Source organism: Balaenoptera physalus (genome assembly GCF_965194825.1).
Source record: "Balaenoptera physalus genome assembly, chromosome: 10".
Taxonomy (NCBI): Eukaryota; Metazoa; Chordata; class Mammalia; order Artiodactyla; family Balaenopteridae; genus Balaenoptera; species Balaenoptera physalus.
This window is the reverse complement of record NC_138889.1, coordinates 64,460,063-64,486,599: the sequence shown is the minus strand read 5'-3', so window position 1 is coordinate 64,486,599 and position 26,537 is coordinate 64,460,063. Positions and strand designations below refer to the sequence as shown.

General features: G+C 43.3%; 1 protein-coding gene and 1 long non-coding RNA gene across 2 annotated transcripts; one reads left to right on the top strand and one right to left on the bottom strand.

Moving 5' to 3' along the window:
- Window positions 1-4,436: 4,436 nt before the first annotated feature.
- On the bottom strand, window positions 4,437-6,806 carry LOC309668351. The gene is made up of 2 exons (XR_014268197.1): window positions 6,706-6,806; window positions 4,437-6,068 (listed from the first exon to the last, which is right to left on the bottom strand). It is a non-coding gene; the product is annotated as an uncharacterized lncRNA (long non-coding RNA).
- Window positions 6,807-6,826: 20 nt separating this feature from the next.
- Window positions 6,827-8,534, top strand: CAVIN3 (caveolae associated protein 3). The gene is made up of 2 exons (XM_082478021.1): window positions 6,827-7,365; window positions 7,909-8,534. The coding sequence occupies exons 1-2, from the start codon at window positions 6,982-6,984 to the stop codon at window positions 8,311-8,313; spliced, it is 789 nt and encodes a 262-aa protein (XP_082334147.1). The 5' UTR covers window positions 6,827-6,981; the 3' UTR covers window positions 8,314-8,534.
- Window positions 8,535-26,537: the final 18,003 nt, after the last annotated feature.

The following is a 26,537-nucleotide window of genomic DNA, read 5'->3' as shown; positions in this document are numbered from 1 at the left end:
AGGTGATGCTCTAATCTGATTTCCTGAGGATGCTTCACTTCCTAACTTAAGTGTGAAGAACAGTTTCCATTCTTCCTTTGAGGATTCACATTGTAATTTTACAACCTTCATAAGTACAGCAGGCATCTGCAAATTACATTTTCTGTTCTCATAAATGTTCCCATTCTACTTGGAACCATGTAAGATATGGTCTCTTTAATATCTTGTATACATTTTCCAGTGTTGGAAGTATAAATATGTAGATATTTACCTTTATTCTCCTTCTTTCTTATTCTCTTTCTTCTTCTTTTTTTTTTTTTGACATAAATCTTTGGCCTGCATCAATAGAACGGCTCTGGCCCCCTCCTATATTCCCCTCTCCTACATTAGCTTCCTAAGCAAACTGACTTTGACCGAATCTACTTTGTAGGGGACATGATTCCAAGATCAACTCCTCTTCCTCCTTCCTGGTCTCTTTCCCCTGGTGCAGGTCCTGAAGCAATCCTCTCGTTCTTATGGGGCAGCAGTGCCTTGCTCATTGCTCTCTGGCCCAGTGTGTGGCTTAGACACAACTTGGTGATAGAAAAAAATACCTAAACCGTATACTCTGCCTATGTGAATTAATATTTCCTCCATCCAGCTCCCTACAAGAAGGAGGAGTCGTGGTTAAGCTGCAGCTCTGTCAAACCAGCAAGTTGAATAGCTGGTAGTAGATTGATTTTGCATCGTATATTACCTCCAGAGGACTCAGTGGGTTACCATGATACCATCACACTTAACTTGATGGGATTTGATACCAAAAAGCTGGGGTACCAGCCTCAAGGACCATTCTACCAGTCTCAGGGATTGTACTACCTCTCGGATTAAATGGGTAAGCTTGCAGACCTATTAAAACATTTTTTTTTTTTTCCTTTTCAAAGCCTCTCAATTGTCATACCAGCCTGGCTTAGTGAATGGATTATTATACATATGGGCTGGCTCTGAGAGCCTTCTCTTCTAAGATCCACTGAATCCAAATAAGATAAAAAATATTCAATAGGGTACTTTGTGTTGTGCAACATTCCTAAACCATGCCATTTGCCTTCAAGTGGAACAAGATGGATGAACCAATGCTATTCTTTGCCCAGGGTAGGCTCGCTTCTTCCACTTCTGTAGTTGAATTGATTAGCAGCTATCTCTTTTTTTTTTTTTTTTGGTTTGCGGGATCTTACTTCCCCGACCAGGGATCGAACCCCGGGCCCCTGGACTGCCAGGGAATTCCTATCTCTCCTTTCGACACCATACAAATGATAGTTATTCTTCAAACAAAATCTCATAAGTAAACACCATTCAACTAATGCAATGCTAAATTTTATGAGTCAAATTATTTCCTAGTTGTGGTAGATACTGGGTGGCTCCTAATGACTTCTCCTACCTTGGACCCAGCCCCAGAGACACAGGGGAATGCTTGTACGAAGATGAAAATAGCTGCAGGACTCCAGCTGTATACAATTTTCTGTAAGTCACCACCAGTCCGGATTTGCTGCCCACGGCATCTCGGTCAAACCCGTCTTCAATGCCTCATTCTACCTCTCACTCCTCGAGCCTGCCTCTGAGAGGTAGGGCACACCAGTCCCTAATGATCTGCCCTGTCCTTTATTATGTGGGTGGTAAAATAACTTCCGTGGTCAGAGGAATGCCATATTAGCTCAAGATAGAGGCCTGCGGGGGCTTTGATGGTGGTTTCTGAGTGATTTGCCAAGGAATGCAAGCTCAAATCCAGGCCAGGCCTCCCCGTGTCAGGGCCCACTGAATTCCTCAGATTACAGAAAGAGGTTCAATAGAGTCTATTCAGTCACTTCCAGGCTTTTTGCCTTTTGAATGTCCCAGGACATTTTTGCAGGAGGAGCTCAAATCCCACACCCTGACAACTGGCTCCAGCAGCAATGACAGATTCCAGAGTTCTGGGTTCCTCAGCTGCATCTCAGGTGCAGGATGCTCTGATTCCATTCATGGCATATTGACTGATTTACTTGGTTGTTAAAACTGCTTTTTGTGTCCCTAATCCTTCTGGTGGCTGTTCATATGTGTAATAATTTCCCAGGGCTGCTGTAACAAATTGCCACAAATTTAGTGGCTTAAAACAACAGAAATATACTCCCTCACAGTTCTGGAGGGCAAAGGTACAAAATCAATGTTGGTAGGGTCACGCACCCTCAGGAGGTTCTGAGGGAGAATCCATCCCATGCCTCTCTCCTACCTTCTGGTGGCTGCTGGCGATCTTTGGTGTTCCTAGGTTTGGGGTTGCCCTCCAATTTCTGTCTCGATCTTCACATGGCCTTCTTTTCTGTGTCTCTGTTTTCTCCTCTTCTTATAAGGGCTCTAGCCACTGGATTTAGGGCCCACCCCAAACCTAGGATGATCTCATTTCAATATCCTTAATTACATCTGCAAAGACCCTATTTCTAAATAAGGTCACAATCATAGGTACTGGGGTTAGGACTTGGACATACCTTTTTTGGGACACTACTCAACCTTCTAAAATATGAGATACAAAAAATAGTGGTTTGAGGGAATAATATGCCTGATTCTTGTCTTAAAAGCATCCCCAAACCTCTTGGCCATAATGTATAATTCCAGGATCTTCCATCCATTTGGTTATTTTGATTTCTGGAGTTCGAACTGATTCTCACTTCCTGTTGCTCCAAACTTATAGCTCTTTTCACTGCCAGAGGCACAGAGCTCCCTCATTGTGTGGAATGGCCTTACCCCTTCCGTAGGCAGGATGTCTGTGACAAAGGGTGGAAGGTAATGCCTGTCCACTGAGGCTCGTAACCTGTTGAATGGGTGGCTCTGCTTGTGCTGCACGTTGTTACTTTATTTTTTAATTGAAGTATAGTTGATTTACAACATTGTGTTAGTTTCAGGTGTACAGCAAAGCAATTCAGTTATATATATTTTTTTCAGATTATTTTCCATTATAGGTTATTGTAAGATATTGAGTCTAATTCCCTGTGCTATACAGTAATTACTTGTTGCTTACCAGATACAAACTACTATGCATGTTGCTACTTTTAATTCAAAGCTTAAGTCCTTGGAAGATGTCCCTGTTTGGCAGCTGAAAGTGAGGCTCAGGGTCAAGGGTGTTTCTTGTACAATTAACTCACACAGCCATTTCTCATTTTTTTTTTAGATTTTTTTCCATTGCATAATCAAAGACTGTTAGGCTGCATTGCTATGCGAGACAATGAACAAAACAATCCAGCAACCTCTGGTGAATCTCTCCACTAGCATCTACTAGTAAGCCAGCAATTATCTTTCAAAAGCAGTATAATTCTCAGATGCCGGAAGCATTGCCTAAATGTTTCTGTTACATTTTTCCTTTTAGGTCCTGCCATCTCTCTCCCTCTCCCCAAATCGTCTTGGTGGGAGAGGCAGAAATCACACACAGACCTCAAGTCTCATCTTTCTTATAGGGCCCAAGGGGTAGGAGCTGACTTGTAACTTGGCCAGGATCAGTCACTGAGGCGCCTCTGAACTCTATTCAAAGTATGTGGCCTTTTGGATAACCCAAGATGTGGAATGTATAAGAATTCCAAGGTGGAGCAAATTTGGACACTAAAGCCCAAACACTCCCATTAGTTGATGTTCTTTGTTGCAGTGGGAGATATCACACACATTTCACTACCTGTCATGGGCTTAAGTACTACTACTCCAGGAGGCCCCCATCTGCTGCATCCCTCATGGCTGGTCCCCAGACCTGACTGAACATCCTCTTCCCCTCAAGTATGATGTTAAGAGCTGCAGTGCCTCTGTCACTTTCGTTTCAGGGCACCTTTGCAACATCATACAGTGGGGCACCTGACCACTGAGGAAAGAAAGAAAAATAAGGATGCTGAATGATATCATCTAAGGCACCGTAACCTGATCCATCTCTTTCAGAGGTTTCCTTGAGTTTCTTTTCACTTAAAGTAACCAGAGCAGATACAGGCAGAGGCAGGGGGCCACCGTCAAGTCAATCTTTGTTAGGCAGATATATTCCAGGCAGGTCCAGCCCTCATGAAAGCTGTAGTGATTTCTTTTAAAATAAAGACAACTCTGCCTCATAGTATGTATGTTCTGGGAAGGGGACAGGCCAATGTATGAAAAGAAGCCTTGAGAAGCAGGGCGGGCAATACCTTTGTTTGAATTTTTTTAAAGAATTTGGTAGGGCCACGCTCCCTTCAAAGCTTCTAGGGGAGGATCCTTCCTTACCTCTTTCAGCTCCTGGACACTTCAGGCTTTCCTGGGCTTGTGGCAGCATGATTCCACTCTCTGTCTCCATTGTCACATGGTGTTCTCCTTGTGTGATTCTCTTCTTCTTGTAAGGTCACCAGTCATATAGGATTAAGGGCCCACCCTACTCTAGCATGATCTCATCTAACTTGATTACATCTGCAAAGATCCTATTTCCAAATAAGAACGTATTCACAGGTATCAAAGGTTAGGATTTGAGCATATATTTTTGGGGTGACACGATAAACCCACACCAATTGGTTTCCATTTTTCAAACACATACCAAGGAGTTTGAGGGGGTGGGTCCCAGTCACATCCCTGATGGAGAAAATAAAATCTTTAAACAAGATCAGGTTGCACTGCCTTAGAGGGTATCATTCTGCATCTTTGCTCTCTTTTCTTCTTTCCATCCTTATTGGAAACTGTAATATGGCCTTTTCTTGGATACTTTGTGATCAAGGTCATACTACTATAATTTCCATCAATCTGGGCTTTTTTGACTCAGGGCATTCTTCTGGGTTGCCCCCAGTTATTTTTATGCAGCTCATGGGCTTCTATTTTCCAATATCTGCTAGTTTCTATGGCTTTTATAGTTGAAGTTTTGGGAAGATCAGTGGAATCATCAGTGGCTTTGTTGCTAAATTTTAAGGTCATCCTTGTTCTGCATATCCAGAGAGGAATTCAGCAGGTCTTTGAAAAATATCTATCCACATAGTTCTTGTTTCCAAGTGCATTGGGCTTCTTTAGTACCAATCCTCAAGGCTAGTGATTCTTTCACAGGCTTCCTGTAGCAGATATTTTCGATTGACTATCTATCCCTAGCAGTACTCAGATTTTATACATAGATAACCACTTTTGCACCCAAACCACCCATGTGCACCTAGGCAAGCTGACCCTACCCTGCTCTAGAAGTGGGCCTACTTTGTCAAAAGGTAATTATCAGCTCTCTTGTCAGTGATGGGTTAAGGAACTCATGCTTAAGCCCACCAACGCAGAGCCATAGAATTTGGTTCTGGCATGGCCATTTAATTCAGTGGAAGGCAACTGGAAAAATTCTTGGGGGCCTCTGGGAAATAAATGTTCTAAATTTTAAGATGGTCCCCTCTTTTCTCTTGATCTTGTGCAGAGATGTGAGGCCTGGAACTGCTGTAACCACCCTGTTCCCCGTCTGGAAATGAAGCTGACACCTGTAGAGGGCATAGCTGAGAGAGCTGTGACTGACCCACACTTAAGCATCACTCTACCATGGTCTTTTTCGATTATGTTTGGATTGGATTTCCTGTGTTTAAGAACTGTTTAAATTGGGTTCTCTGTTCCCTTAGTTTGAAAGTATTTTAACTGGCACATCCTGATGGGTCTCTCTGAGCAAATATAGATCCACTGGAGGAGATGGTGATTCCCATTAGGTTCCCAAGGGGCAGAGGGGGTCAGGCTGCATGAACTTGTATTTGTAGAATTTGGTCATTAACTTAGCATCACCAGATTTCTGGCAATAACTGCTCATCCTCTGCTGTACTTCTGTGTAAATCGGACCTCAGGTCTTTTCAGGCCCACGTAACTATCCCCCGAATGACGGTTTCTTCCATAGTCATCAAGCGGCCCTCAGAGATTGGGTGAGGAGAAGCAGAAGGAGAGACGTCGTCATGATCAATGGATTGCTTGGATTTCTGTGCCTACCGTCAGTTTACCAGGTACTGCTAGAGACAAGGCGTGGGGTTGTCTCTGATGACATAACGAATCCGTGACCCCCATCACTAACTGGATCCTCTATGTTCACTCCCTCCCCCTCCAGGCAGCAATTTTAAATCTTCTTCACTCTCAGTAGATATTCTCACCTATTTCCAAAGAAAATTTCAAAAACATCAGGTGGGAGCCACAACTAGCCTCCAGGAGAACAAAGACATACCAGAACCTACTCTAACACTTTTAAAGGTTTCACAGGAAGAGGTGTCCGGCCTGCTCTCCAAGCTTGGGGTGCAGGACCTAGGCTCTGACTGGCTTAAAGAAAGAGAGGGGAAAGGACTAGAAGAAAGAAAACAGGGTAATGCTACACAACAGTAGGAACTAGAGAAGCAGGAAATGAGGCCTGTGGCCAAACCCTGGTGATGACTATTAGGAAAATACCAGAGGATGCCTCCTCACTCCCTCCGCCCCTCCTCTGTCCACATTGCGGGGCCTGCTGGGTCCCAAAGCGAGGCCTCAGGCTTAAACAGTCTTAGGTTTGTAGCGGAACATCCAAGAACCTCCCAGTCTACAGCACCCAGCCTGGGGCGCAAACGCAACCCTTTGAAGCTTGGGAGGCCAGGGCAGGAGGCTGCGGAGGCCCTTTGGTTACCCCTTTGCTTTGCTAACATAGTTTCTCTGCCCACTGGATGCAAACAGCAAAATTTTCCATGGCTCGCCCTCTGCAGTGGGGAGAGTACTTTCCAGAAAGAGGCACACCAGGGAATTGGAGTGGGGGAGGGAACTCACACTCAGAGCGAGAGAGTTTGCCGGGCTGGGTGGGGCGGATCCCGGGCCAACCTGCTTCCCCGCGGGTCTCCGGGGCGGGGCGGCAGAAAGGGGGAGCGCTTCCGAAGGACCCCACCACCAACATCCCGTCCCCCCGCCTTCCCTCCCGCCGCCCGGGAAGGCCAACCCCGCCTGCCTGAGTCACGGCCGGAGCTGGGGAGGAGCCGGGGAAGGCGGCCCCAGCCCAGAGCGCAGCCGGCGGCTTCAGGGAGAGCCAGGGCAGGGCAGTCGGGGAGCATGGGGGAGAGCGCGCTGGAGCCGGGGCCTGTTCCCGGAGCGCCGGCTGGGGGCCCGGTGCACGCCGTCACGGTGGTGACCCTCTTGGAGAAGCTGGCCACCATGCTGGAGGCGCTGCGCGAGCGGCAGGGGGGCCTGGCTCAGAGGCAGGGCGGCCTGGCGGGCTCCGTGCGTCGCATCCAGAGCCGCCTGGGCGCGCTGAGTCGCAGCCACGACACCACAAGCAACGCGCTGGCGCAACTGCTCGCCAAGGCGGAGCGCGTGGGCTCGCACGCCGATGCCGCCCAGGAGCGCGCCGTGCGCCGAGCCGCCCAGGTGCAGCGGCTGGAGGCCAACCACGGGCTGCTGGTGGCGCGCGGGAAGCTCCACGTTCTGCTCTTCAAGGTCAGTGACCTCAGGCGTCCCCTGATCGGGGCCTTTCCTGTGGGCCACCACCTGGGGCCTCCCCCTCCCATCCGCCTACCACACCCACATTCCTGACCCTACCCTCCTCCCGTCTCGTGGAACCCACTTCCAGGGCCTCGCGCCCTTCCCACCGCCGAGCCCCAGCCTTCCCTCACACCCCTGAACCCAGCCAATCAAAGCCCGCCCAGGCCACGTCCACAGCAGTTGCTCCAAGTCCCAGCCCATCCCCAGATGAAAAGAACGGTGGTGGAAGTGCATCCCGAGACAGTTCGCCCCCTCCTCCTGTTCTTGCCCCTGCGGCTACCATCCTGTCTCATGTCCCTAACCGGGTTCCACAGACTTCTGCAGTTCCCCTGCCCTAGCTCTCCCCACCTCCCTCCAACCCACGCCTGCCTTTTCTTTCCCGTCCAGGCTGCGGAGACTAAGGGTGGGGTGGGTTCCCCTGGTGTCATTGAGGAGGGAGGCTCAGGCTGGTGCGGGATAGGGGGCTGCCAGGGCCAGTGCTGTGTCCATCACTTGCAGGAGGAGGCTGAAATCCCGGCCAAGGCCTTCCAGAAGGCGCCGGAGCCCTTAGGCCCGGCGGACCAGGCCGAACCTGGCCCACAGCAGCCAGAGGGCGAAGGTGGGGAGAGCTCAGACGAGGAGGAGCCCGTGGAGTCCAGGGCGCTGCGGCTGCGGCGCGCCGGGTTGGTACATAGCTTGCGAAGGGCCTTTTCGGGCCGGAAAGGGCCTGCAGCGCCAACCCCCACGCCTGTTAAGCCTCCTCGCCTTGGGCCTGGCCGCAGCCCTGAGGGCCAGCCGGAAGCCCAGCCTGAGTCGGAGTCTAAGCAGGAGCCAGAACCTCCGCAGGATACCGAGGAAGATCCCGGGAGACCTGGGGCTGCCGAAGCAGCAGCGGCTGTGCTCCAAATAGAGAGTGCGGCCTGATGGCCGGTGCTGCCTGCCTCCCCCGTGCCGATGCCTAGCCCCGAAATAAATCTTCCTCTCAGAATGCAGCGTTCCGGCCCAAATAAGGAGTGAATCCTGCATCCACAGCCCAGCGCTGGCCCTCCCTTCCTGGCTTCTTAAGCCCAGCACCGTGTGTCCTTTAAAAGAGCAGCCACTCACACCTGCTTACACTCACCGTCAATAAAAGTCATGGCACCTAATCCGGACTCCATGTGAAGGGGTGGGGGAAAGGCGACGCAAGGAATAAGACAGACGTTGGAACCTGGAGTGTGGCTTCCATTTCAAACAGATCGTTGTGTGATCTCTCCAGTTTCCACTGAATCCTGGGCTCTCCCCCAGTGGCACATAGACATATCCTTCTGGCTACTTGCTCCTTCAGCACTTTCCTCCTCAGGACACACAATCATAATTCTTTCCCAGCATCTAGTACAGTCCCTTGCTGTAGGTGCTCAATCAATGTCAACTTGTGGTTTTCCCCTTAGTCTCTTCTTCCTCTACCACCTCTTAAAAGCTGGGTTTTCCGAGATTCTGTTCTTAGCCCTCTTCTCATTCTGGGTATTCTTCCGTTAACTCCCACTGCTGGGCCTCTCCTATGGGCCACATACCCCCTAGACCACTGTCTTGAGTTGTATTTGAAAAGGAATCCAAACTCCAAATGCGTCCAAAAGAAGCAGCGTGTCTTGTACCTTTTAATTAAGTTCAATTCAACAGCTATTTATTGAGCACTTACTATGTATCATTCAAAACTGCTCCTCCTCCTGTGTTTTCTTTACCAGTGAATGGCACCATCATCCATCCAGAAACCTGGTGGTCTTCACTGGCTCCTCCTCTCTCTCCTTCCCCTACCACATGGAGACAGTTATCCTGCTGGTAACTCATCTCTTCTCTTTTCTTAATACCCATTGCTGCTGCTCTGTTTCAGGCTTCGTCTTTCATCTGACCGTTATTTGAACTGCCAATCTGATCACATCACCCTCCTGATCCAGACCCTTCAACAGTTCCCCATCACCTTCAGAATAAAGTCCAAGTTCTTGAACGTTACCTTCAAGGCCCTTCATGAGCTGGTACCTGCCCATTTTTGTAGCCTCACCTCTTGCCACTTCCCCTCATTCTACTACTGAATCACGATGAGCCCTGTGCTCCCACTCTCATCTCTACTGCCCTACAAAAGTCAGCAAGGTACCCCTGTTTTAGGGCCAGATGCTTCTCTTCCTTGCTCCCAAAGCACCACTTGCACGCTTCAGCGCTAACTGCACTAATGGTGATTGTTTGCCATTACTCTCCCGCCACCACCCCAGCTCCACTAGACTGTGGCTCCTTTGCAGTAGAGACTGTTTTATTCATTTCTGTATTTCCCATACCTAATACTATGCCTGGTGCACAGTAGGCCCTCACGAGCATCACAGAAAAAAGGAGAAGTGGGAGGGGGTTGGCTCGGGGTAGGAGTGTGGTCATCCACCCATTCATTCAGTCATTGTTGTATGAAAATACTTTGAGTACCTATTGTGTTCCAGGCCCTATAGTAGCTCTCGTGAACACCAAGATGACAATCCCTTCGGAGGCACTCAAGGACCTCAGAGTGCAGGGAGATACAAACATATAATGACTGATGTAAGTGCAGTGATAGTTATACATAGGTCATTTTGAGAGGAAAGGGGAAAGGGACACAACCTAACCTGAAGGAGGAAAGGGAGGGAATGTTCTTGGAAAAGGTAAATAGAGGGATGGGAAACAGGAATGGTGAGGGGCAGTAGAGCTCAGTGGTTAATGATTTGGGTTCTTAGTTCCCTCAGCTGTTCAAAGGGATAGTGATAGCCCCTACTGAGCTGATACGAGGTTACGTGATGTTAAGTGCCTAGCACAGTACGTGGAGCATAGTTTGTTTCAGGTAAAGAATCCATTTGTCCACTCATCTGACAAATATTTCCTGAATTCTGAGGGTCTGCCAGGCACTATTTTAAGACCTGGGGATACAGTGACACACAAGAATGACAAGATCCCTGCCTCCGTGGACTTAAATTCTAGTAAGGGGAAGACAGGCAATAAAGAAGTAAACTTATAAGCCAGATAAAAACAGGTAAATGTATGAACTAGAAGGGCCTTCTGGTTATGGGCCCTGAGGAAAACACTAAGGATACAGATAATTACTGGGGAGGATGAGTGCTTTAAATGAGGATGTTGGAGACTTAAAGTGGGACCAGAGTTCAACGGTGACGTTTTAAATAAATTTCTATGGATTCAATTAGAAGACTCCAAGCCCCTACCTGCTACAATTGGTAGGAAGTCTGTTTCCAGTCACTTTAGGGCTCTTCCACTTCCTTAGATTGTGCAATTATACCAGGGGTTCACACCATCTCAGTTGTCTCTCAGACTGTGTATCTCTGCTGCTATTGCTTCTTATGACCACACGATGCCACTGTTGGGGTACCAGTGTCCTGGTTGGTGCCTCATCCTACAACCCAGAGGTCCGCCTGTCAAGCTCTGTGCCCTGAACCAGAAGTCTTTCCATGGAGGGTGGCTCTGCAGTAGCTCCATTTCCTCTGGAGAAATTCAGGGCTCCGCCTCCAGGCTTCCAAACCTTAGTGCACAGACCATGTCAGCTTCCCGGCAGCCACTCATTTCAAGGTTTTGCCATCACTGAGGGGCTGGTCTGAACAGGCTCGGTTCTCTATTCCCAAAGAAGAATAAATCCTTGTTCCATTTCAAATCCTTGGAAATCCAATTTCCCCCTTTCAACCCCCGCACAAAATTGAGAGCTCAAATGCACGTTTCTCACATAAAATAGCTTGATAGCTCATTGGGAAGCACACAAAGGCTCAGAGACCCTGAACCCTGACCCCTAGGAATCCAAAGGCTTGGCTAACTTTGGTGGGGGATGTTACTTTTTATTCCTTCCTGATGCTTCTACCGCACCAAGTAATAAAAATCAAGTTAAAACAAAAGCGACTTAATTTTTTAATCGTTCTCTTCGTGACATTGCATTCTTCATCGTCACTGCTATCATTATTATTACTATTACTATAAACTAAAGGGAATGGAGACACTGACACAGAGATCCAACTTGGCATCCAGCATATGTGACATTTAGGTGGCTGCTTTAACCAGGGGGGAGGCACACTGGTGGATTACCAAAATTCAGAGACTCGTTCTCAGTTTTTAAGATCAGAAATGCAAATTTATTATGTGTTCCACCATGATTAGGCTGAAAGGGATTAATCAGCAATAACCGAATTCAGAAAACACTGATTAACTTGAATCATTAATTTCCCTGAGAAGTCTAACTGGTAAGTGAACTAGAACAATCTAGCTAGCTAGTCAGAACAGTTTCCATTCTGCAAGAAAGTCTACATGGGAAACTGAAGTAAGATCTTAAAGTGTAAAGAAACAGAATAGGGCTTCCCTGGTGGCTCAGTGGTTAAGAGTCTGCCTGCCAATGCAGGGGACACGGGTTTGAGCCCTGGTCCGGGAAGATCCCACATGCTGTGGAGCAACTAAGCCCGTGAGCCACAACTACTGAGTCTGCGCTCTACAGCCCACAAGCCACAACTACTGAGCCCGCGTGCCACAACTACTGAAGCCCGTGGGCCTAGAGCCCGTGCTCTGCAACAAGAGAAGCCACCGCAGTGAGAAGCCCGTGCACTGTAACGAAGAGTAACCCCCGCTCACCGCAACTAGAGAAAGCCGCGCACAGCAACGAAGAACCAAAGCAGAAAAAAAAAAAAAAAAAAAGGAATAGTGAAAACAGGATGAAGATAATGGGCAGGATTATCCAACCTGCCTGCATTTTTTCTGCTGTGATATTCCTCCTGCATGGGTAAGACTACATTCCTGGTAGGAAGTGTCTTCCTCTGCTAAGTACTGGAGATCCTTTTGACTTCCCTTTACTGAGAGTTGAATCATATAACTTCAGCATTGAAGAGAACTAGAAAGCCATTGAATCCACCTGCATTTCCAACACTTAAACATCCTTTACCATTTTACAGCCTATCCTTAGCTAGCTTATATTTGAAAAAGTCCAGTGACAAGGAACTCACTGCCTCTTAGGCAACGCTATTTTTGAACAACTTTAACTGATAGGAAACTTTATAAGATCACAGTATGTCTTTATGGTTTCCCATATGTGGCAGTTGGCCTCACTTCTGCAACATCTGTACACCAAAATTCCTTTATTTTTATGATGTGCGTGTCCTTGGAGTCCAGCTCCAGCAGGGCACACAGGACTGACTTAGGTAGGATTTCTCCCACCATCTCTTCCTTAGGCTAAACATTGCTGCTTTTATTCAGTCATTCCTTGTGATATGTTCCTTCCAATCTTGGCCTTTCTTTGGTGAATTGTTTTAGTTCATTTGTATCCATGTTAAATAGAGAGGTGGCAAAGTACATGGAAAAAACATCATCTTCACAGCTGAACTTTACTGCTGGTGAATGGGAATTCTCTTTTTTCAGGTCTGTTAGGAAGATTAAATAAGGTTTTTCATGTATTCATTCATTCACTTGATATTTGCTGTGCTAGGTGATGGGGATGGATGGTGTATTACACAGAGAAGAGTGCTGCCCTCATGGAACTTATATTAAACTGGAACTTATATTAAGCTGGAAATTGTAATAAAATTTTAAATAGGTGCTATAATGAGAGAAATATAAGGTCCTATAAGAGCCCCAGAAATGGGACCTTTTATCCAGTAGGGTGGCAGTAATTACAGAGGAGTCATTCCCTCCAACCTGATTTCCTCTTTTATTTTTTTTCTATCCTGTTGTATTATTTCTTATTATGTAAGTTTCGTAAGTGACTTTTTGGAATGACCTGATATATAATAAAAAATCGTCATCTGAGTATCTGATTGACACACTAAATTGAACACATCTAAAACTGTGCTCCTCTTTTCTCAAAAGTCATGATTCTCCTCCGTTAATCACCTTAGAAAGTGTTACAATCAAAGACATGAATTTCACCACCCGCCGAAATCCCTGCATCCAATGAGTCACCAAGTCCTACATATTCTTTCTTAGTAATTCCTGTGAATTTTTCTCTCATAAATAACTAATAAATTTGGGTCCACTAGGAGGATTTGAGAAGAAACCCTACAGTCTGGAAGGCAGAATAGAGAACCGGAGAGAAGTTGAATATTGCACTTTTCTCCTGGGCAAAATGGAGCTAATCATACTACCTACCTTGTAGGTTTGTTGTGAGTTAAATGGGTGGATACATGTAAAAGGCTCAGAATTGTGCCAGGCATATGAGAGCTTAACTTTCACTGTTGTTTGGTTATGGTCACTTGATCCCTAAACTCAGTCAATCCCGAAACCAGGTATACCATGGACGTTTTCATTTATGTGAACTAATAAATATGCTATTTGTTTAACCCTAGTTTTAGTTTTTTGGATGTATTTGATTTACCCCCGCAGCTGAAAGATTCCTAATAGATACAGTCTCATTGGCGCTGAAACCAACATGAAGGGCGAGGGCAGCATCTCATCCTTGTATCCTCAGCACTTAGTGCAGGACCTGTCACAGAGTAGGTACTGAATATTTGGAGAATAAGCAAATTTATGCCATTGAGGTGCTAGGGACACGAGAACGAACAAGAACCTGCCCTCGAGGAGCTGGCTCACAGCTGAGCCTTGTTTGTTGTCCTTCGTTGGAGCTCTGTTGCATCCTCCCAGGCAGACTAAGGCTTAGTAGAGACAGTACGTAGGGCCCACAATCCTTTCTGGGCCCATGACAATGCTTTAATTTTTTTAAAATCAGAAGAAAAAAAAGAACTTTTAGGTAAAAGAAACATTTTAATATATGATGTTAATATATTGATTACACAACACAGTTGTAAAATGTAATTAAAAATGTGGTTACCAGAGGCAAGGGGGTGGGGGACATGGGAATTGGATGGAGGTGGTCAAAAGGTACAAACTTCCGGTTATAAGTTAAATAAGTACTAGGGATGTAGTGTACAACATGATCAATATAATTGACACTGCTGTGTGTTATAGATGAAAGTTGTTAAGAGAGTAAATCTTAAGAGGTCTCATCACAAAGAAAAATATTTTTTTTCTACTTCTTTAATGTTGCCTCTCTATGAGACGATGGATGTTCACTAAACTTACTGTGATCATCATCTCATGACACATGCAAGTCAAATCATTATGCTAAACGTATACAGTGCTATATGTTAATCATGTCTCCATAAAACTGGAAGAAAAAAAATTTTTTAATGGAGGAAGGAGCTTGTCATCTGCCATTTCATTTTCTAGTTTCTTTCCTCCTTTTTTTAGGGTAACTTTAAGTTCTGTTCAATTTTTTTTTTTTTTTACATCTTTATTGGAGTATAATTGCTTTACAATGGTGTGTTAGTTTCTGCTGTACAACAAAGTGAATCAGCTATACATATACATATATCCCCTCCCTCTTGAGCCTCCCTGCCACCCTCCCCATCACAGGAGCACAGAGCCGATCTCCTTGTGCTATACAGCAGCTCCCCACTAGCTATCTATTTTACACATGGTAGTGTATATCTGTCAATGCTACTCTCTCAATTTGTCCCGGCCTCCCCTTCCCCCCGCCGTGTCCACAAGTCCGTTCTCTACGTCTGCGTCTCTATTCCTGCCCTGCCACTAGGTTCATCAGTACCATTTTTCTAGATTCCATATATATGTGTGGTATTTGTTTTTCTCTTTCTGACTTCACTCTGTATGATAGTCTCTAGGTCCATCCATGTCTCTACAAATGACTCAATTTCATTCCTTTTTATGGCTGAGTAATATTCCATTGTATATATGTACCACATCTTCTTCATCCATTCACTAAGTTCAGTACAATTTTTAAAACTATTGCTTATCATTGAAAGAGGTGATTTCTTCTGGACTATATTTGGAGGAGATTCACTGTATGGTGAATGAGCCAGGGCAGTGATCCAGGCTAGCAGGAATTCTCCATATGACACAGAGTTTTCAGTGTGGCTTTTTCTCTTTTCTTTAGCAATTAACAACGCAGAGTTTTCCTTCTGTTCCTTGAAATTACTTGCTGCAGGGTGGTGGTCTGTTTGATTTCTTGGTCAGCTCTGCAAGTTCTACTTGTGTAAGCATCAAACTCATTTCAAGGAAGCTCAGGCCTGCAGCCCATGGACTCTGTTCTCATTGCTGCAAACTAAATTATGTTTCTTCTGCACTTCTGGATGTGCCCATTCACTGTGTGTTCTGCCAGCTCTGTGCGTGTGTCTTTGTGGTTTGCAGCTGTGATCATCCTTGCTTTGATCCTCACTGCTATTGGCAGCGCTTCCTATTTGTGGTTGGGGCTTTCAGATGTTTCCTAGTTTCATCAAAGATGCACAGAGTTTGCATTTATGTTTCTCTTTCCTACTTTAGGATTTTTTCCAAAATGATAAGATGAGGAGAAAAATACGCAGTGCAGATATGGGGCATCATGTAACAAATATGCACCATTTCCCTCCCCCATGAAGGTTTAAGAAATTTCAAATTGATTTTATAGAGTATAGATCCAAACAGGGTGTTCAAATCATCTGAATGTAATACAAATATCTCTGAAAATTAAAGAAAAATATAACCTCATCCAGGGAAACACTAAGGATCATGAACCCAGAGCATTTAGCTCCTCAGATGGCATTCTCATGCAACTAACAGAGAATAGTAACTCATAGATAAAACAGACAAACTCTTATTAATGGAATTTTACCTTAAATTCTCCAGCTTTTACAATTTTGGGGGATTAAAGTATAGACAGCTTTTCCTTAGAGTCATAACTTGATCCTGCTTACTTTTTTCACACACACACACACACACACACACACACACAGATTTTAAAACATTTTAATATTTACCTTAGTTGAATTCCAGTTTCTAGGGAGACCTTTGGAGAACTCTCTATTGATGTCTATACACACATATATATACATCTACATATGGATGAACACACACACATACACACACGTATATATATATACACACGTATATATATATATACACATATATATATGTACACATACACAAACTTACACATGTATTTCTACCTCAATATTATATTTCATAAATTTCCAAAAACCAGTTAGGAATGTCAAGTTAGAACTAAATTAATATAACATTAAAACACAATCAAATCATACTAAAATTATTAGAGAAAGAAATAAAATTACATTTCTGAAAACTTAAATGAGCAAGTTTGTGTAGAACAATATCTACAAATCCAGCTAATCTTCACAAAATCGCTCCTCAAAAGATATTTCCGTTATTATCTTGTGTTATCATTTACATTTAGTTCTCCAAATGTCAAGCCAGACATAATAGCTTTTTTGTTTAAAAGCAAATAGAGAAGATTTAGAAAACTTTATCCATAAGAAATTTAAGTCATTTCAGCTTTAGTTTAATAGCTGACTCTTTAGGGATTCCCTGGCGGTCCAGTGGTTAAGACTCAGCGCTTCCATTGCAGGGGGCACAGATTCGATCTCTGGTTGGGGAATTAAGATCCCACAGGCCGCGTGGCGTGGCCAAGAGGAAAAAAAAAAAAGAAATAACTGACTCTTTGCATGGATTAAAACATGCCTTTTCCATATCCCCCAAATGCATCTTCTGTAATAATTTTCTTGATTTTGACAGATATAAAACATATGGCCATCTTTAAGAATTAAGGCTCATAAATGACTTATTTCACCAATAAACATTTTTCTATTTTAATTAGCAACAGCAAATAAGGAAATGCCCAAATTGAGAGATAATACATCTTGCAGTTCTATTATATTATATACTTTTACCACTATACTTTTAGATTTAAAACAAAACATTTAGAATAAAAGTTGCCAAACTTGGAATTGTACAAATTAATTCAAGAAACCTCATATAGGAATTTGACTGAAATGGGAGCTGTGATAGATTCCCTCTCCTTCCTGATTCTGAAGCATCAGTTTCTAGGTAGAATTTTTGACTGGCTGAAAAGACCCCATCCATCCTTGTCTCTCCCTCTAGAATTTATATGTAGGAGAAATTTCTTTTTCTTTTTTTAGGTCATGTTGTGCAGCATGTGGTATCTTAGTTCCCTGACCAGGGATTGAACCTGTGCCCCCTGCACTGGGAGCATGGAGTCTTAACCACTGGACCACCAGGGAAGTCCCATGTGGGAGAAACTTCTTGATAATTATTTGGGTATATTTTGTTTTAAGTATCTTTATTTTTCTCCCTGATATGTTGCTTGATTCAGTTTATCAAGATCATACTTATACCTGAAAGAGAAAATTCATGAAAAAACTATTCTGAAAAAAAGTCACGACTTTAGACATGATTTAACTCAGGATGGCATTTTACTTTCCTTGAATGGTGTCCATATTACTTCAGTATACTTGAGAACTATAGTTCATTTTGGGATACACAAAGCTGATAGTAAAAAATGTTTTCACAGGCAAATCACACATTTAACCAGAACTGATAATATTTACAATTTCTCAGCTTTTCACACATATATCTCACACATTTGTTCTGGTCAAAATGCACTCTTCAAGAAATAAGTTTCAAAAAGGAGTGTCTCATCTTTATGAATGGAAATTTCATGTTCGCAACTATTTTCTTTAAAAAAATTATTTTTAAAGTCTTTAATTTGTTATGATATTGCTTCTGTTTTTTTATGTTTTGGTTTTTTGGCTGCAAGGCATGTGGTATCTTAGCTCCCCGACCGGGGATCAAACCCTCACTCCCTGCATTGGAAGGCGAAGTCTTAACCACTGGACCGCCAGGGAAGTCCCTATTTTCAAACGTTTGTTTAGAAGGCATCTTTTAGAGCAAACACATTTTGGAAATGTTGTCACATTATGTCAAGATCAGAATACCCTTTTCTGCCCCCAACTCCTGGAAGACATTTCTTTCCTCCATGGACAGAAAGATTAAAAATATGCATTTCAAACAGAATAATTCAAAGCTAAAAGCATCGGTTTATAATTGGGCAGGTATAAGTGCTTACAACTTCAATATTTTAGTTTCCAGTTTCCACTGTCACCACTCTCACATCTATTGACTTCTATTTCCTTTTGCTAAGTTAAGATTCTTCATTATTTTAGATCCTCTCTATTTTAAGTTGACACGTGGAGGGACATTTTACATAAAGTAGGAATTATTATTTCTTTGACTTGATAGACTTTGCCTTTAAAATTTACAGAACATTGTGTGGATCTCAGGTTGTTGATGTACCCAGGGATATATGCTAAGGGATCAGAGAATAGAGACAACATTAGCAAAAGGAAAAAAAATCACAAGTGGTATCCATTAGGGAAGTCCTTAACAGATCATGTCACCACCTGCAATATCATGGGAGAACAGGTTTTGGCACTGAGAACTTGCTGATCCCTAGATGATGGTGTAGACTCAGCAGAGGCTATGGTGGAAACCGTGGCAGGCATGAGATACATTTGTGGGAGAGTGAAAAACTGTTCTCCACTACCAAAGTATCCTCCTTTCTGCACAGTAAACAGGTGATAATATATTGAGCATACTAATGCAAAAGGCCCTTTATGTGTCTAGACAAAGAAGTCCACTATAATTGTTATTATTCAGTATTATTCTGGGAGTTCTACTTAATATAATAAAATGAGAAAAAATATCTGAAATATTGAATATGTAAATATATGGGAAGGTGTCATTAATATTAACTTAGCTAATGTAGAACACTACGAATCGTGCAATTCCCTTAAAAGATATAAGTACATGAAGTGTATAACATATATGCCATAGAAAACTATTTACTTTTTGGTAGCGGGATGGAAAAAGATACACTTATATTTTTTATATTCTATATTTCTCCAATTATTTGCACTTATAACTATGTATTAATTTTGTTAATAAAAAGGGAAACTCTACCTAACTCAGAAGCCCTTAAGTGATAAGTAAAATAGCCCTCTACTTCTTTCCTTTAAACATACATAAATACTTCACATAATCATTGTCAAAATAAAACTTTATATTTCTTAATCAAACATATATATGTTTCACAGCAGAAGTATAAGCAGAAATCTTGAATTAAGAATTATGTAATTTTTTTCCTTTGTGTAAATTTTAGCCTTTTTTCTTTCCTTTTTTTCTTGTGACTATAGGCATATATATACATAGCCCAGGAAATTTTTGTTATGAAGAGTTAAGCAATCAATGTAGGAGTTATACACAAAGAAAAACATAACATCTACAATTATGAAATTTCATGCAGCTATCAAAAGTAAGATAATTTTAATTATATAAGAAAATTCTCAAACTATAATAGTTAAAAATATCAGAAAACTATACCATTTACACAGTAGGATCCAAGCTATGTTTTAAAATTAAAATGTAGGGCTTCCCTGGTGGTGTAGCGGTTGAGAATCCGCCTGCCAATGCAGGGGACACGGGTTTGAGCCCTGGTCCGGGAAGACCCCACATGCCGCGGAGCAACTGGGCCCGTGAGCCACAACGACTGAGCCTGCGCATCTGGGGCCTGTGCTCCGCAACAAGAGAGGCCGCGACAGTGAGAGGCCCGCGCACCGCGATGAAGAGTGGCCCCCGCTCGCCGCAACTAGAGAAAGCCCTCGCACAAAAACGAAGACCCAACACAGCCAAAAATAAATAAATTTAAAAAAAAATGTGCATAAGAGGAAAAAGACTAGGCTAAAATGGTAACATTGATGAGAGGACAGGTCACACATTTTCTTCTTTAACCTTTTTTCTTAGTTTCCAAATCAAGTAATTTTTGCAATGAGTACATATTACTTTTGTGAATAGAAAAAAGTAAATTAAAAAAATGTTAAACACCAATACAATATAGTTTCAAGTAAATAAAACCTGTCAGAAATGAGACTGAAGTTTATGAGTGCAAACTCGAGGTAGGAAGATTGAGGCAATTCTATGCTGACATGTGGAGAATTCAGAGAAGAGCTGAAGAGACTCAATTTAGTAAGAGTGCCTCATTTGATTTATAGGGAATGGTGTCTTGAACCTGTAAATTTATTTTTCCAGCATCTAAATCAGGTACTTTCAGATTGTGCTGAGAAGACAAAAAAAAAAAAAAAGATAGACAATCTTTGATAGGAGCTCAAGTGTCTGCAGGCAGCCCTTCCTCCCTCGACAGAGCTTTAATAATGGAGTACTCCTACATTCCAGCTGGGCAAGCTCATCTCCAGCTCGTCAGCACGTAGAGGAAAATGAAACTGCAGGTGTCCGAGTTACTCATAGGGAGCTAAAGCTAAATAAAGAGGTGACATGGTGGAGGTGGGCGGTGATGGCTTGAATCCTAAGAACTGGCTTTCAAAGCATAAGTACTTATGTTGCACAGAGTGTCTACAAACCAGACATATGATTGAACAGACAGAATGAAAAGACAGGAGTCTTCACTGGGAAAAAATAAGACAAGATGGCCTCATCCTATGTAATCACCAACCTCTTGTATACTGTTTTTTTTTTTTTTTGGCCGTGCCACGCAGCTTGCGGGATTTTAGTTCCCCTGACCAGGGATCGAACCTGTGCTCCCTGCAGTGGAAGCTCGGAGTCCTAACCATTGGACAGCCAGGGAATTCCCTTGTATGCTGTATTTAAAGCAGCATCTCAGAAAGTAAGCTTGCCATCTTCCACCTCATTTTGTTTCCCCCCCCTTACTTCTGTGAACTATATTTCCATTCTTAATGCTCAAACATTTTGTTTCCTCCCTTTCAATCATCTCCCATATGTGCATTAGTTAACAAATCTTGAAGAAGCTAGCTATGCAACGTTTCATAAATCTAGTCCCTCATTTCTGTTTTATTGCTATTACCCTCATTCAGAGTCTCATTGCCTCTGATTTGAGCTCCTGAAATCATCTCTGAAATATCCCTATTCCAATCTACCTGATATACTCAGTTGGTTAAAACACTATTCTTGATTTTCTCAAAACCCCGTGACCTCCTCTTCCTCTTAGCCAAGGTTGCATTCTTGTATATTTGCTATAGTCTATTTGTGTAATTGTTCCATTCCCCACTACACTGTAAGCTCCTTGAGAGCAAGGATATATTGAATTTATCTTTCAGTCCTTCACAATGCTACATGTTTATTTAGAAGTCATAAAAATGCTTGGGGCCTTGGTATATAATTATTAACTTAGCTTCCCTCTCTTCCTACCCTGGTGCCAAGAAGCTCTTTCCAAAAACGTGCTTTAGGTAAGAGAAATGGAACTGACATGTCCTCTCTGAACCGTAAAACCTGCCTCCTGAGCACCTGTTTCCCCCCCATATCACCAATCAGTGACGGAAATACATTAATGCAAGTCCATTCAAAACAGACGGGGGTTATCATCCCCTTTTCATAACTGCCTGTTTGCTGGTAGGTGTCTGTGCCTCCACCTTTGTTGGGGATTGATGCCCATGATGTGTTTTCTACTAGGCACAAGTAGATGCAGCTTCTGCATTTTGAGAGACACCAGCTCTCAACTGCACACAACTCTGCGATGACTGCCGTTATACTGTCACCACCACACAGTTTCCTCTGCTTACTTTCCTGGGAGCTCTTTGTTCTGTCACTGGGAATCTCTTCTCCTCAAGCCTTCTTCTACCCTACCATTGCCAGTACTCCGATATTCTGTTATACCTCCCTGCCCTTGCTCCGACCAGGGTAAGTTTTCCCAAAGAGGGAATCTTATTGCTCTCACCATGCCCCTGGAAGTGCAGATCTTTCAACTATTATTGTTTCAGAAGGAAGATACTGTTTATACGATTTCTCTTCTGTCTTACCAATAACTCAGTGCAATCTATCTCTCAAAGGAAGGGGTGGGATCTTGATCTTTTCTCCAGGTTAGTGGGTTGGGGGACTTAACAGAATGCTTCAAACAGACTCATGGTCCTTTGACTTTCAAGTATATTACCTAGACAGACTGTTAAATATACTAAACCTTATGATAGTGAAGGGGGAGGGTTGCTCCTCTAAGTCTTTGTTATTTAGCCACTAATATGGCCCTAGACTTCCAGGATATATAAGCAAGTGAGCATAAGGTATTTGGTTATGATCATGGCCTCCCACACTTTTTTCCCTAAAGGACAGACACAATAAGACCCACACGTTTGCCTAGGAGTTTTCAGGTTATACTAATAAGAGGGAATTGAATAGGAAAAATGGAGCTCTGATCTCGATTAAACAAAAATGAACTTAAGGCTTATTTGAAGATGGCAGAAAACTGTAAGGCTAACAGAAACACCTGAAAACAGAAGACATGCTTCCAAAATAAGACAAGAAATCTCAATACCAACAGACAAAAGTAAAAAAGAAAAGAAAATAAACAGTTTAACATCATCAACAAAGAGCAAAGCTATAGAAGCCAACCTGTAGAGAGAATCTCTGCAATGCGTTAGACTCTTAGTGGATGGATTTCCCAGAACCCCTTAAAGGAACAGCAACATAGATTTAGCTAGAGTTATGTCCTAATTTCCTGATTCCTGTCCCCTGGCCACAGTTGACTGGACAGGACAAAGCATTCCATCCAAATTAGTCAATCACAATCTTTTCTCTACACCAGTGGTTCTCAACTGGAGATACTTTTGCCCCCAGGGGACATTTGGCAATGTCTGGAGACATTTTTGAGTATCAGGAGTGGCATCTAGTATGTACAGCTCAGTGATACTGCTAAACATCTTACAAAGCACAGGACAGTGCCCCCAACAAGAATTAACTTGTCCAAAATGTTGATAGTGCTGAGGTTGCTGAACCTCATAGTTGATTGATCCCTGCTGTGAACCTTACGCAGGCTGTTCCTTACTCGGATATCTGCAATTAAGAAGTGAATGAAAAATATTCTCCTGGCATGCAATGAAGGAAAAAGATGCAACATTAATTTAGGGTAACCCCTTTGCCTCACCAAAGACATTACATTAAAACAAAACAAAACAAAAGCAAGAACAAAAAACCCAAAAAACCAAAAAATGCAGGTGTGTGCGGAAGTATTCTCATAGGGACTTGGGGGGAAATTTTGTTCTTTTTCTTTTCAGAAATACAAGCACCCATTACCAGGACACCTATTTGTGCCTTTGTTATAATGCAACAGGGTTCTTGGATGTGTCAACAGAAAGGCACCACAATCAAACAATACCAGAGCCACCAGCAGAGTAAAATAAAAGCAAGCAAAACTATGTAAGATTATTTGCCAGAAGTGATTTTTAGGGCAAGATACAAAAGGGCATCTTTATTCCTGTCCTGCCCCTAGGTTCTTCAGAACCTTTTTTTTTTTTTTTTTTTAGATTCCATATATGTGTGTTAGCATACGGTATTTGTTTTTCTCTTTCTGACGCACAGGGAGATCAGCTAGGAGCTTTGTGACCACGTAGAGGGGTGGGATAGGGAGGGTGGGAGGGAGACGCAAGAGGGAGGAGATATGGGGATATATGTGTATGTATAGCTGATTCACTTTGTTATACAGCAGACACTAACACACCATTGTAAAGCAATTATACTCCAATAAAGATGTTAAGAAAAAAGATACAAAAGGGCAAGTATATGTCTATGTGTGTGCATTTTTCAGAGGCATTTAACAGTTATTTTTAAATACTATTTTCTGATTGTGATTTAGGTGTGATTACACAGAAAGTAAAAAGAGATACTGTGTGAATCCAGTGAAGATAAATGTCATCATCACAGCAGGAAGTTAAAATGGGACTTGATGATGCAGAAAAGGGCGTTCAAGTCAGTGGATACTGACCAGGCCTGTCAGCAGTCTGCCTGAAAATAACAAGGAGGATTTTTTTTAAATAAATTTATTTATTTAATTTATTTATTTGGCTGCGTTGGGTCTTCGTTGAGGTGCGCGGGCTTCTCATTGCGGTGGCTTCTCTTGTTGTGGAGCACAGGCCCTAGGCGTGTGGGCTTCAGTAGTTGTGGCTCATGGGCTCAGTAGTTGTGGCTCGTGGGCTCTAGAGCGCAGGCTCAGTAGTTGTGGCGCACGGGCTTGGTTGCTCCACGGCATATGGGATCTTCCCAGACCAGGGCTCAAACCCATGTCCCCTGCATTGGCAGGCGGATTCTTAACCACTGTGCCACCAGGGAAGCCCAACAAGGAAGATTTTAAGACAGAGCTGCGAGCTCCCTTGAGAGCTATGCCTCCCACAACCATAGTTGCTGTGCCAAGGCCACCTGTACAGCCTGTGATGGCAGCCAAGTCACTGTCGATTGTGCTGGCTTGTCCAGTTCAGCCAGGACCCAGCGGAGGGAGCGCAGAGGGCTTCCGAGATAGGAAAATAGGGAAATGCTTAGGGGAAGCTCAGAGGTAACTGGGACCCCAAAGAATGATGTCTGGGGGTAGATACATTTCTGGAAAGCGCTATGCACTGGAAAAGGCTTGTGGATCATATTGGGACTGCTGAATATCTCCATGGATTTTGTTTTTGTGTAACATCCCAGAAAATGGCCAAAGGGGTACCCAGAGATTCTAAATAAAACCTGAAGTAAATGTATCCTGAATATTACATTCAGCTCTGGCAGCTTGGAGAGGGGTCAAACAAGTCATTGTTCTGTGGTGGAGATGGCAACTGAACTTACCCAGAATATCAAACATGTTAGAGTAATTCAAAGCTTGCTGCAGATGTGTTGTCGACGTTAATAAGGACTGTTAGAAAAAATGGAGTGAACAGAGGATAAATAAAACATTCTTCTGGTAGGGTAATGAACCCAAACACATCCTGTGGACTTCGGTTGTCCGGGGTTGGGGGTGAGAGGTGGCTAACATGTGACCTAGGGTGGAAAGCTGTTGAACATATAGGACAAAACCTTAATCAGCCACTTTCTGGATTCTTTAACCTTCCCAGAAGCTGCCAGAAGCCAGGGCCTTTCTGGTGAATGAATAGTGGGGTCCTGCTCACAGTTTTTAACATGGTTCTGAGTCAGTATATGTGAGTCCTGGGCCAGCTGTCAACAAGACAGCCCCAAGCAGATGAGGAGAATAAAATAAGACACCGACTCCTTTCAGTGGTTATGCTGATGTCCATAAGTTTTGGCTCTGTATAAGCTTTACTTCTCACCAGAAAAAGAGCTGTCTCTATCACCCCCTTCATTGCTGCTCCTTTTCATCCAAAGATTGTGCTATTTGGCTCACAGATGAGGGGTTATCTAATATGCCATGTCTTCCTGGGGGGCAAGGGTCTTGTCAGGCACCACTTCCTGGATGGTTTCGCCCTGATCAAGAAACTAGGGTGGTCTTTGTGCTCAGTGGTTGTTCTCCCCCACCCTGCTATGGCTGTGAGGGACCACACCCTGTGAAACATCACCTTTGGGCAACATCACAACGGAACTTTGGTCAGATCTCACCATGTGGACAGCTTCAGGTTTCCAGTATGTGGTTCATTTGGGTGGCCCAGTTACAAAAGAGAAGGACAAGAAATAACCAAGAAGGGACATCTCCAGCTTTGGGTCTTTTTTGGGTATGCTCTTATGTTGGAGGGTGGTTATAAATATGCAGCTAACCTACACTTTGTTTCACAGTCTGGGGAGAGGGTGCAATACCCTCATATCTTCACAAGTCTGTATCGTTTTGTGAACAAGACCAAGCACTACTGTGTTGGGTACTGAAAATTGATCAGCAATGGTGGTGATTTTAAGCAATGTTATTCAGGACTGAGAAAAGTATATGTGTACCCCCACTCTGGGGCTGTTTCATCTTGTCCTGCTTTCTAGGGTCCATAGAAAGCTGATGTTCATGTGCTACTGCCCGTTTACAATATCGTAGAGAAAAGGAACAGTTCTTTACAGGTGCCCAGTGGAACTGAGGTGACCAACCCATCTTGGTCTGCTCAGGACTGTCCCTGTTTTAATACCAAAAGTCTTCTGTACCAAGAAAACCTTCAGTCTCAGGCAAACTGGGTTGGTTGGTCACCCTAAGTAGAACTGAATATGGCTCTGGTCAAAGTGTATGGGACTAACAAGATTTATGAGGTCTGGCATTTTAAAGAAACTTCCACATGACTCTTGGTGAATATGTTCATCCACATCCGTGTTATAAAAATAAGGTTTCCAATTTCTAAGCCATGAAGGCCAATATAGTGGAGGAATGATTGTTAAACATAGGATATTGAGTTAAACCACTGTAAAATTCATTAAACAAATATTGAGTATTTACTATGTTCCAATCGCCTTTCTAAGTATTAGAGATAGAGAAATGAGCAAAATAAAGTCCTTAATTTCAGAGGACAAATTCTCAGGAATATAATCAGCAAGGTTTGCATGCTTTTTCTGAATGAATT

Excerpts from the sequence above, each read along its gene's own strand:
- CAVIN3 (XM_082478021.1), top strand. The coding sequence starts at position 6,982 with ATGGGGGAGAGCGCGCTGGAGCCGGGGCCTGTTCCCGGAGCGCCGGCT. Across the intron at positions 7,366-7,908 it reads TCCACGTTCTGCTCTTCAAG|GAGGAGGCTGAAATCCCGGC; the intron begins GTCAGTGACCTC and ends CATCACTTGCAG.